We start from the raw sequence: 12,193 nt of genomic DNA, 5'->3' as shown, positions 1-12,193 counted from the left end.
TTGAATTGAAGCAAGGTTTCAGTGGATTTTGGACTTTGGCTAATAGAAGCTTCATGCGGCGCCGTCATCCCTGGCCAGAATTATGTCTAATTAATATCATATTAGGCATGAAAAACGTAACGTTCTCTTCATGCTGGCTACCACGGAAACCTTGCAACGTTGCAATGAATGCATTTATGTCTATATAAAGGATCAGAATTGCATGTTTCGTACTATTTACTGCACCTCTCTCGTAGTCCTCTGAATCAGTGAAATGGCCTGTTCGACCAATGACATGGATACAGATAGCTCTGCTTTTGTGAGAGGTCTAAAGAGAAGGCTGTACTGAAGCATTTCGCTTGATTTTCTTCTACGTTTTTCATTCTTTCTTTTATGCTTCTATCTCACAACTTCTTGTTGATTGCAGGACTTGAGAACGTTTGCCTCGAGATATTGCAATCTGGTTGTACTCCGGTCCCTGCAAAACTGTGCGCTGGTGAGGAAATACAAAAGCTTGGAACTTCATCGAATGGAATCCAAGGTATGTGCATGTACACCATGTATGCAACAACGTTGGCGACTCGTAGCAGTACTGTAGTAACATTTGGAATAATTTGCACGTGACACGATTTTGGCATGCACACAGTACACTTTCTCATCATCTTCGCAGAGTCACACTTTCTCGTCATTTTGCACGCCGATTCTTCACTATCCTCTGTTTCGTCTTGTGTGTTTTATCAATCTAGACTCCTTCCTTGTGCAACGACTTATTTTATCATTAGATGATTAGTATGGCAGATTCAATGGTATGCACGAACTTTGCAGGCTGTCTTCTCTTTCGAATGCAGATCGAATATCCTTCTCAGTCCATCTTCTGACTTTATAATCCTGCATCTCCTTACTTTTGTGAAACACACAAAACTCTCTCTTCTAGTTACTATGCCTCCTTTCTCTTCTAAATTTTTGTGCCTTCTCTTTTAATGCATCACTGTTTTAAAAGAGATTGACGCGTCCCTTAATTGTTAATCTATCTCCAGTCTTCACAATACGTGCTTCCTGTCATTAAATAACTTCTATCTTTTGATTTTGTTGAATTTTGTACTGACAGAGTGAAATCTTTTAATGTTGTCATTTATTTGATCTTTGGGACTTGGACGACTACCCAAATAAAGCAGTTAGCAAATATTTATTTTTTTCTTTGTAATCTTTTCATAGATTTGCCTTCATAGCATTGGATATCATTGCTATAATTTAGAACATAGTGTATTAGATTTCAGTAAACTTCAATTACAGTTTCATATGAATTTGTATTTATTTATTTTTCTCTTTGAAAATAGTTTGTTGATTAGATAGTGTTTGTTAGGGTTGCATGCTACTTTCGCGTGTTCATATGCCAAAAAGAATGCATCTCCTCCTAGTCCAAGGTCTACTCCAATGGTGTTAGGTACCTCAAGCAAGTCGCCAAGAGAGAATATTTCAAAGAATTCTCCAATTAAGAAAACACCATGGCATTCGTTGAAGAGCTCCTTCCTAGAAGCAGCTCAAGAAGCATATGCCCAAGGTGAATGCATGAATTTCTTTTTATATTTTTATCTTGAATCCAAAATAGTATTTGATTAGTTTTTCTTTTGTGTAGTGAAGAACCTACTTCACGATAATCCAGACTATGTTAGTTTTAAGTCCACTATAACCTTAGAAGTGAAATGAACAAAGTCATCAAAAAAATCCAAACATGAGGAGGGAAAAATTACCCCACCCAAAAAAGACAAAACTAATGCTATTGTGATAGATTAGTTAGGTCAACGTCTAACTTACTAAGTTCTACACGTTTCCATTAGAACATATTTGAAAGACTTGCTTATTATTGCATATGAAGAAGTTTTATATTTCATGTTATATTATTAGAATTTGAAAGTGATGTAAAAGATATATCAATTTCAATTGCATAACATTATTTTATGCATAATAAATTCACAAGAAATAGCATCTCATTATTTCAAATGTTTATCTTTGCAGCAAGTAAGCAATTGATATGCAAGGAAGACAATGATGAGGTTAATTCTCATTGTGGGCCAAAAATTGCAAATAACTTCCGATCACCACCTCATTCTTTCCCATTGAATACTAAGGCATTCATTCCATCCAAGGATAACTTCGTAGGGGGGGAAATTCATTGGTATCGCTTACCATTACGCATTGCACTCCTCAGAGATTTGTATTTGAGGAAAAGTTGCTCTGTAAGTATGGAACTTACAAGGTAGCAAATCAGAAGTACCCAACCTTCTTGAAAGGGGATTTTACCGATAAGTTTTGCTCACACACTATTACATTGCTCATTCCTTCCACATACATTCACCAATTTGTGAATTTTTTGCAAGTTGGGGAATTTTATAGAATAGAAGGTGCAAGTGTTGTATTGAAAGGCGCAATTGAGGGTGGGACATCTAGATTTTCTTTGCTTCTTGATGCTACTACATGCATCATACGAGGAGAACCTTTTGAAGGTACCTACCTGATCATTCCCTCTGCACTTATGTCAATTGGGCTGCTGAGATGATTAACTTTGGAAAGCATAACATAGCAAGTGTGATGGGGACAATTGCAATTGTTATCATCAAAATTGCAAAACGAAGAAGGAATGGCCGACCAAATAATTGTTGCAGATGGACCACGTGATCAAGACAGAGCCACAATAAGTTTATAGTGTTAATTCCATTTGTTTCTCAAATGCAAAGTAATTATTGGAAATTCGACCTAAGCTCCATCAATTTTGTTTTGTAGCTATCATTTGTGAACGAAAGGAAACCAACACTTACTCAACTTGTACAAGAATTTCACGATGAAGGCCTTGTTATGTACATCTTGAAAAACATTTCTTTCTTGAAGGCAAACAATACCATATGTGTTTTTTACTTCACTATTTTGGCTAAGGTACCTGATGGTCCTACAAAAGATAGCTTAAAAGAAGCTTTCTCTAGTCAAGTTTCTCATCTTGGTTATGGGACAAAGGTACCTACTCTACCACTAAGTTTTTCCTTCCTTCTACGATCAAGAATAACAAATTTTGTCTTTTCCAAATTGTTGATATCAGGCATATTGTACTTCACCAGTGTCAATGCAGATCTTGTGGAGCATATGTGTGAGACTTGTGGAGGCTTGTGTGTGAGCAAAGATCCTCTACACCCGTTTTGCTATTCTTCGAAAATACCTGAAGCAATTTTGCAAGTCCCCACCCTTATGGGAGATATTGTTCAACACAATGGAGAACAAGTGCCCGTCCATATTAAAGGACCCTATGTAGACCTTATACTTGCATTGGACATGCCTTTCCTTCAAATGTACGAGGAGGATTTGATGATGGTGAGAACCAAGCTTAAAACATGCAAGCCAAGTGGAAGCTTCACTATCAATAGTTTTGGTGTTGTTATAGCATTCGAACCGAATGCATGAAATATTTGTAAACTTTCATAACACATTTTCCTTCCATTGTATATGCCTTGGTTTCTTGATATCAATCTACTCTTGAGCAATTGATTTTACTTGAACCGTTATTCACATCATGGATATTCAATTGCTACTTAAAAAAAAACAATTAATGGAAAACGATAATTTCAATGCAAAGTACCATGTCAACACAAATGTTCTCGTATGTATTTCGGAATTCTTTCCAAGCCTAAGTTATGAGCAATTGTTGACAACTTTATTTCAGCACATTGTTTCTAATATTCGAGATTCAAGCAATCCATGGATTGTATTTCTAACAATAACTAATGAATCATTGCTCAAAATGGAAAAAGTAAACAAACTTATTCAAAATTCTTCAACATCCATTGCACTAGTGATTTACATTTTGCAACGGTTTCATTCCATCTTTGGTACCCCATTTGCTTTATTATGTTACAATGGAATTAAACTTCAACTTAAAACCACTATGGGTTCAACCTAACCAATGAATAGAAACAATTTTCTATTAGATCAATCAAATGGTGTTTCTAGAATCATTCCTTTAATTTGTTTGCCTCAAAAACGTTCCTATACATTGTGGTCCAAAGAACACGAAAATGAATTGGAACAAGTAGTCCTTCAAATTCCAACCTTGCCTACAAAAGACATTGCTTTACTACTTTCAAACATGTTTTTTGAAACCAAGTATTCAATGCAAACAATTCTAAATAAAATTTACAAAGTTAGAAGACTGGTTTTTGCACCAACAAATGTCCCTGCAACACAAACATGTGGTGAGGATGTTGCAACAATTGAGAAGGCCTTCATTACTCGCAAAAGGAAACACAACGAAAACATACACTTACAAAAATACATTAAAAAAACATTGGGTGCTCCGTCTTTCCCATGTGTTTATTGGGGTTCATTAAAGTTTCGCTTAAAACTAAAAAAAAGCCAAAGAAGATATGGTGATATTCTTGAAAAGCAATGAAATCAACATAGCTTCAATTTCTCATCAAAATAATTTCTTGTGCTCTATGTGTTGGAAATATGTTAGACAACGAAAGCTCCCTTTAACGAATAAAAAGAACGTTCAAATGGTTCCAATAAAAACACACACAAACAAGTTGAACGATGTGGAAGCTCGATTGATTTCTACTAGGATACCATTTGCACAAATTAGAGAATTGACTTATGAGGGGCAATATGGTCTACGTGGAAGCGTTGTAAATGTTTTTGCTGATGTTGATAGAGCGCAACAAGTGTTGCCAAGGTTCATGGGACAAAATGATGCTGTAGCGGTGGCTATCAAGCGAAAACTATCGTATAAACATAGTTTACATGAGTGGAGCTGTTCGCCCCACATTAACTATGCTAGCATTAAAAGAGTTGCTCCATACACCTTTATACGAACAGAACAATGTGAAAGTCAATCTTCTTTGGGAAAACCACATACAAAAAATTCAAGAGTTAGAGACTTTGAATGAGGATATCCAACAATACAATGAAACACAAGAGGAGAACATTGCAACTGACACTTTCGTCCATGGAATCTATGCAAGCCAACAAGTGGTGGACTTTGAAGACCAAACTGTTGTTGTTGCACCATTCGAAGGATTTTCTCCCTTAAGCATTTTCAAACATAAACATTGCGAGGAGCTAGCCTATCCAAGGCTATTCTTTGGTCATCAAAGAAACTATAATATACCCGATCGTACATCGTATCAAGATATAGCATCTTGGGAGCTAACAAATTCCGATCGGCAATTCGCACTATCTATTGACAATCTATTTTTTAAAACAATGAAAATATTAGTACGTCAAGTTCTTTCATCTTCCTAGGTGCGTATGCAAAAGGCCCAAACAAAGGGGAAATTTTGGAAAGTTAAGGATACACTTTTATACACATATATTGAAAAACTCTTGCAATCAAACATCGGATTTCGAGACTTCACTCATTTGAGAACATCCATTGACTACAAATTCTACCTCAAGAAAAATTTATTTGCAATGTTGAGATAACTAGGACCTCCATCTTTCTTCATCACATTATTGGCAGCAGAAAAACTTTGGGAACCACTACTCCAATGTTTAAGAAAGCTCAACCCTTCAAATGGAAACACAAATGTAAACATTAGTGGTGATATATTTCTAAAGAAGACCATGAAAAACATCACTTCAATGTTATTGGAGGAAAAACCAATGTCACTAAACTACCTCTCGTTCTTAGAAACTTTGAAAATTACAGAGGACGAGTATATCTTGCAATACGTTCATCTATTTCACAACCAACTCTTTTTTAGAAGGCATCCAAAAGACATGTACACAAACAAGTTCAACCCAACTATGTCCCAATTATGGGAAGCAAATACAGATCTACAATTTATATTAAACCCACGTGGGGCCGCAACATATTGTACATCGTACATAACAGAAATGGACAAGGACACCACCGAAGCAGTTAAAATAGCACTCACAAAAAGTATTTCCACTAATGCTCTAGCTAATGAGCGAATACGAAGAGTCGAAAATGCAATCTTGAACACAAAGCACATAAGCTCTCAACAAGTGGTATATCTCGCACTATCATTGCCCCTAACATCTTCAACAAGACAATTTCCATACATCAACACAAATCCCCCCGATAAACAAACATACTTGCTCAAACGCCAAGAGCAACTACAAACACTTATCCTAAAAGCACCAAAATCTTTTTCGATAATGTCATTGCTAAATACATAAAACGTCAAAACAACCTTCACAACATTTGTTTGGCAACTTTTGTTAGTGAATACACAATCTCGCCTTCGAAGATAGAAAAGAGGAAGAACAAAATCATTCGCTACAATAATTACACTGACGTTATTGATCCTGAAAATCACTACAAAGAATTGTGTACACAATTCCTTCCATATCATGATGTTGAGCTACAACTTGAAGATAGTAATTGTACATGGCATGACATGTACATAGATAACAAAGAAATTATAGATTACAATAGAACAAAATTTAACAAAATCATTCCACAACTTCCCACAAAATCAAATAATAGCTTAAAAACCTCTTCCTCAAACACTAGATCCACATTCAACAATGTTGACAAATATGACATTGCAATTGATATGCAAGGTCTTCCCAAATCAACGACAAAATAACAAACTTCTTTACTATCATACAAGATGATATGTAACCATGACTCCTACTTATCCTTGAGAAAGCTTAATGACGAGCAACGTATGATTCTAGAGGACACAATGTTGAAAAAAAGGTGCGATCTTGCTATCCCACATCATCTATTTTTGACAGGGAATGCTGGAACATGCAAAACATTTGTCTTGCTACTCATAGTCCAATCACTTCTACGCCATTACTCACACAAACAAAACACAAATTTGGACTTGCCAAAAATACTTTTGCTCGCATACACAAGAAAAGTTGCATTTAACATTGGAGAGACAACAATACATGCTGCTCTTCATTTACCCCTAATGGCATCTCATTTACTCATAGTCTGTCTTCCGAGAAGTTGCAAGAATTATCTCAACTATAAAAACACCTCGAGGTGGTTGTTTTTTATGAAGTATCACTCATAGGGCACAACACTATGGTTGCAGCAGACATACGTCTCCGTGAGATAAAACATAATCATCTACAACCTTTTGGAGGACTTGATGTCATTCTTTGTGGAGATTTGTGCCAAGCTAGTCCTACAAAGGACGCTTGGATTTTCATGAAGAAACCTTCAAATTCTACGATAATGTCATCATTTTGGCAAGGAAATGTCCTCCTCTATGAATTAACAACCCCCATGCATCAACAGAACATTACATTCATAGACATACTCAATAGAATAAGAGTTGGAGAACACACTCTTGAAGATATCTCTTACCTTAACGAAAAATATCATCGTCAACCACAACAAAAACAATATGTCCCACACTTATTCTACACAAATAATACAAAAGACGCTCACAATGAAGAGGTTTTCAATTTGCTTCTAGAAGAACTACACTTATTTAAAGAAACAAAACATGTAGCAAAACAATCATAATTCCAACAAGCCTAAAAAACACAACAGGATTACACCAAACCTTACATCTAAAGTCACGGATGATAGTTGAAATCTGTTCTGGTCAACCTAGACATCCAAGGTGGCTTAGTCAAGGGTGCAGATGGAATTTTCAAAACATTCATTAAACAACTCTTCACAGCGTGTACTGTGGATATTATTCAATAACCCAAACATAGGCAAAAGAGCACGATACAACAATGCCAACCCCTACAACAATTATGTTTCACCTCAATGGACACCTATACAACCAATTCGCTAGCTTACAATATTCAAAACATCACAACAATCCAACATTGCTATAATTAATGTCTACAGAGGACACACAACACCACATTCAATTCTAGTGTCCATACTAGACAAAGTACTTATTCAAATAAAAAATGACATTCCAATTACAATAATCGACGACTTCAACATTCACTACGACCCCACCAAAACTACCTCAACAATACTTAACTCATACATGGCACAAAATAAATTCTTGCAATTGATTCAAGAACCTACAATAATTTCTAAATACACAATTGACCACATATGGTCGAACACACAAAATAAACAAAGCAAGGTCGACACTAATTATATTTATTGGTCAGACCACTCTCTTATTTACCAATTCATTAACCTCCATAAAGGACGGGCCTTTTGAATGTAATTCACCTTGTTATTTTTTTTGGAGGAAAGAATAATTCGAATGGAATAAGGTGAATATTATATATCTATCATTTATTAGGCCTGCCTGTGGGTGAGTGAAATGCTTAAGAGAGCATAAAACTGGAGGCATGAAAAGGAAAGAGTGTACAAAGAGTGGTCCAAAAGTCAACAAGATGAATTTGAGAAAGAGAGAGGGGAGGGGGGGCTTGCCTAGAGAGAAGAAGAAGAAGAGAGAGAGAGAGAGAGACAGAGAGAGAAGAAGAAGAGAAAGGGGAGAGAGGAGAGAGAAGAAGAGAGAGAGAGAGAGAGAGAGAGAGAGAGAGAGAGAGAGAGGACGAAGTCACTAAATGCATGCATTAAAGCCTCTTACAAGGAGCATACTTGGACCAATCACCTTTGTACCAAATTTACAAATACCAGCCTGCCAAAGTTGCTAGCAGCCAATAGGGAATTCTCACCCCAACAAATAGAAATAATCAAGATCTTTAGCTTTGCAAAACTCGAACCGTTGCTAAGGCTACCCAGAGGGCAGGCCAAAAAGGGAAGTAAATACAATTCAGTTATGGTGCTAATGCAAGCAGACATGCTGCCAAGCCCAGAGACTCACTATGGTTCCCAAAGTAAAGAAGCACATCTATACAATCCTCTTTCAACCGCTATAGAAAATCCCTTGGAAGAGGAATGTTCTTAAACACTAGAGAGTTCCTAAACTTCCATAGCCCCTGTAGAATCGTAAGATGAACTAAGTGCCATAGAATGAGCTGTGCGTCAATCATGCCAGCTCTGTCCCCCAAGAGAACCGACTTCCACTGCCCGAATGCAAATATGGACCATGTCCTCTCAAACTGAACTTTGCAAAATTGACATAACGGAGAAATATTCCCATTCCACTTAGCCAATCTGTCTCAAGTTGGCAGCTTTCACACCAGAATTCTCTAGGCAAAAAAATTTAGAGAAGCAGATGGAGTTAAAGACCATATCCGCTTCAATCTTAATCCCCACACCCAGAGTGAATCCTGAGGAGCAAACTGGACCCAAGTTATTGGGTAGCATGAGGAATATCAACAGGAAGAGGAAGTGGATAATCCTTACGTGAGAGCCGGGATAAATCCTTCCCGGCTTGATTGCCCCAACCTCGAAGATCAACAGCCCATAAACAAACAGGACTAGTAGGCCAATACTCAAGCAGTCTCCCAAGGGTAGAAGATAGAAACATTTGTTTAGAAGTTGATAACCGATATCGATGCATGATTTTTGGCAATGGTAAAAACTTGGCAGTAGAAGAATTCTAAATAGAGCTCTAAGTAGTGATACCTTTGAAATGCATCTGCAAAGAGAGCCTGGGTTTAATTTGTACAGGAGCCACTCCATTACAAAATGGTCACCTGTTCACCCAAACATTCAAACCTAGAGCATGATCTCCGAGGCATTGTGGAGTAGGCAACTACTCCACATCGCCCACTGCACCCCTCCAAATCAACAAGAGTTTTTGAAAAATGCCAAAATGGGGAACATGGACTCAAAACAGTAAAAGCAAGACCTCCTGCCAACGCAACTGGCCCCGCGAGAAGCCTAGCACCCCAGCTTCTTCAAGCCAGAAGCGAGAAATGATTGCCCATGGCTGCCTAGAATGCATCTTGAACACCCATTTGACACACAAATTGTGGCACTTAGCTTTAAAAGCTTCAAGTCCTAAGCCGCCAGCCTCCTTAGGCGTCTGCACATACTGCCATGGAAATGCATGCCATTGGTCCTGCCAAAGAAAGCCCATCGCTCCAATTGAGAAAAACCCTGCTGCGAAAAAGGAAGAACCATAGAAAGAAACACCATACACAGAGCAAGAACCTACTTGAGCACAGTAAGACGGATGTTTATCACGCCATTTATGAAATCGTTGGAAGACCTTCATTTTACACCAATCAAATCTCTGCTTCATGGTAATCCCCACACCAATAGGACAACCTAAATACCTGAGAACTTCTCCTGGCTTGACAATGGAATATCCATACTGCTGAACCCAATGAGGAGGAGGGAGCCCATTGAGAAATGCAACTGTTGTTTTGCAAGAGTTTATCTTAGAACCAGAAACATAAGCAAACTCGTCATAGAGCTGCAACAACTGATCTAGATTAACCTGAGAAGCCAACAGAATGTTAGAGTTGTCATCAGCAAAAAATTGCGAACCAAAAACTGATCCATCGGGCAAGGTAAACCAGCCTGCGATCCCCTACTGATGTGCACATCAATCTGACACAATAAAGGTTCAGTCACTATGGCAAAAAGTAGTGGAGCCAGTGGACAACCTTGACGGACAGAACGTCGAAGTGGGAAGCTGCTATCATAAAGGTATCCATTGATGGAGACAACCGCAGAAGCAAAACCCTGGACCAAAACCAAGTGAATGCATTGCCTGCAACACAAAATCCCATCAAACCCGGTCATAAGCCTTCTCTAAATTGAGATTCAGCATCATAAACCTAACATCTCTTATGACAGCATAATCAATAGCAATGAGCATGTTGAGAATAGCGTCATGGATATTACGGCCATGTAAGAAGCCATACTGACGTGAATGGAAAAGCCTAGCCAGCAAAAACTTAACCCTCAATGCAAGAGCTTTGGCCATAACTTTATACGAAGCATTAAGCATAGTAAGATGGCCTCCAATCGCCAGGGTGTAGCCAGTTAATTGATTTGGGAATCAGCTTAATCACCCCACGATTCATATCTGAAGACAAAAAGCCTCTCTTAAAACAAGCGTTTACCATGCGAGTCAGATCAGCACCACAGATATCCCAATAAAACTGTAAAAAATCCATAGGTATGCCATCTGGGCCCGGAGTTTTGTTCTTGGCCATAGAATTGACAACAAAATGCAACTCATTTTTAGAAAATGGCCGTTGAAGCATCAGAGCTTCATGGATGAGTAAATTGCAGGAAACTTTGAAGGCATTGATCAAAATCTGCTGGAACTGTCGGAGCAGCACCAACAATGGAGGACAGATGCTGACAAACTATCCTGGAAATCTCACGATCATTGGAAACTGAACGACCCTGGCTATCCAGCATTATAGAGATGTGCTCTTTAACTTTCTTTTCACGAATGATCTTTTAAAAAAACCCAGAAGGTTTATCCCGTACTTGCAGCCAGTGGAGATGAGATTGAACACGCGCAGCAGCCAAACGCAGGTGCTCCTGACTACGAAGATGCAGTTCCAATGCAAACAGCAAAGGCGGCAAGAAAAAATCTAAAGGAGAAACCTGGAGAGAAACCAAAAGAGAGTGTCGAATGGCCTGAAGAGCATCAAGCGGCAATGACAAGGTCAAAGATTTTGCTGGCTACTGTAACACTTTGTATGTAAGCTGCCCACCTGGCAATCGGACATGCAAACTTACCTCTGGCTGAATCCCATGCAACGCGAACAAGGTCATCAAAGGCCTTTTTGCCAAAGAAACTAGTGTTAATTTTGTATGGCAAAGGCCCACGAGTATTGGGAGTAGGAGTGAGCAGGGCAAACCCAAAAAGATTGGGCATATCATCCGAAGCAACTATGGAGTCAACAACCTGAGTGTGAACACGTGGATCTATCCACCAACCATTATTCATGAGATAAAATCGATCAAGGAGAACTGCCCTCCAGGGATCATCAGAGTGTCTATTGTGCCAAGTGAACCGAGCCATTTATTGAAGCTGGTAAAAGTCGCACCTATCAACAAGTGAGCATTGCAAGACCAACCAATCCCACGCCTGACGTCTAGCAACATGGAGGTCATAAAAATCATGAGACCAATCAGCTTGCTTGGTAACCATGTTCCAAACCCCTGTCAAACAAACTTGTCTGCCGCTAATCTTGTGAGACAGATCAACCCACACTTGGGAACGATCAAGAGAACAATTGGGGGCATAGATAGACGCTATCAGAAACTGTTGCAAATGGAAAACTTCTAAAATGAGGTAAGATCCATCAGGCGCAGCCTAAAAAACAATAGCATGGAGCTCAGTCTTGACAAAAATCCATGTCCCACCTCAACCACGTATGGGGCAAT

General features: G+C 38.5%; 1 protein-coding gene across 6 annotated transcripts; it reads right to left on the bottom strand.

Moving 5' to 3' along the window:
• Nucleotides 1-8,640: 8,640 nt before the first annotated feature.
• Nucleotides 8,641-11,479, bottom strand: LOC147893958 (uncharacterized). Of its 6 annotated transcripts, none has more exons than XM_087386483.1 (4): nucleotides 11,408-11,479; nucleotides 10,715-10,874; nucleotides 10,450-10,556; nucleotides 8,641-10,280 (listed from the first exon to the last, which is right to left on the bottom strand). In XM_087386483.1, the coding sequence occupies exons 2-4, from the start codon at nucleotides 10,794-10,796 to the stop codon at nucleotides 9,666-9,668; spliced, it is 804 nt and encodes a 267-aa protein (XP_087242609.1). In that variant the 5' UTR covers nucleotides 10,797-10,874; nucleotides 11,408-11,479; the 3' UTR covers nucleotides 8,641-9,665. The 6 variants fall into 6 exon arrangements, with proteins under 6 accessions (XP_087242609.1, XP_087242608.1, XP_087242610.1 ...); XM_087386486.1 differs by lacking the exon at nucleotides 11,408-11,479 and having other exon boundaries at nucleotides 9,765-9,940; nucleotides 10,117-10,280; nucleotides 10,715-11,226; XM_087386487.1 differs by lacking the exon at nucleotides 11,408-11,479 and having other exon boundaries at nucleotides 9,765-9,937; nucleotides 10,117-10,280; nucleotides 10,715-11,226.
• Nucleotides 11,480-12,193: the final 714 nt, after the last annotated feature.

The sequence above is a fragment of the Dipteris shenzhenensis genome, chromosome 15 (genome assembly GCF_047967505.1).
Source record: "Dipteris shenzhenensis isolate YYH24624 ecotype China chromosome 15, Dip_SZ_1.0, whole genome shotgun sequence".
Classification (NCBI taxonomy): domain Eukaryota; kingdom Viridiplantae; phylum Streptophyta; class Polypodiopsida; order Gleicheniales; family Dipteridaceae; genus Dipteris; species Dipteris shenzhenensis.
The sequence above is the reverse complement of the archived record's forward strand: the minus strand, read 5'-3'. Positions and strand labels throughout refer to the sequence as shown.

Bases quoted from the DNA above. Each gene is read 5' to 3' on its own strand.
- LOC147893958 (XM_087386483.1), bottom strand. From the start codon at position 10,796: ATGCTTAATGCTTCGTATAAAGTTATGGCCAAAGCTCTTGCATTGAGG. The intron at 10,557-10,714 runs GTCAGTATGGCT...TTTGTGTTGCAG, and splicing joins GGCTAGGCTTTTCCATTCAC to GCAATGCATTCACTTGGTTT. The intron at 10,281-10,449 runs GTTGTCCACTGG...TTGGCTTCTCAG, and splicing joins TCGACGTTCTGTCCGTCAAG to GTTAATCTAGATCAGTTGTT.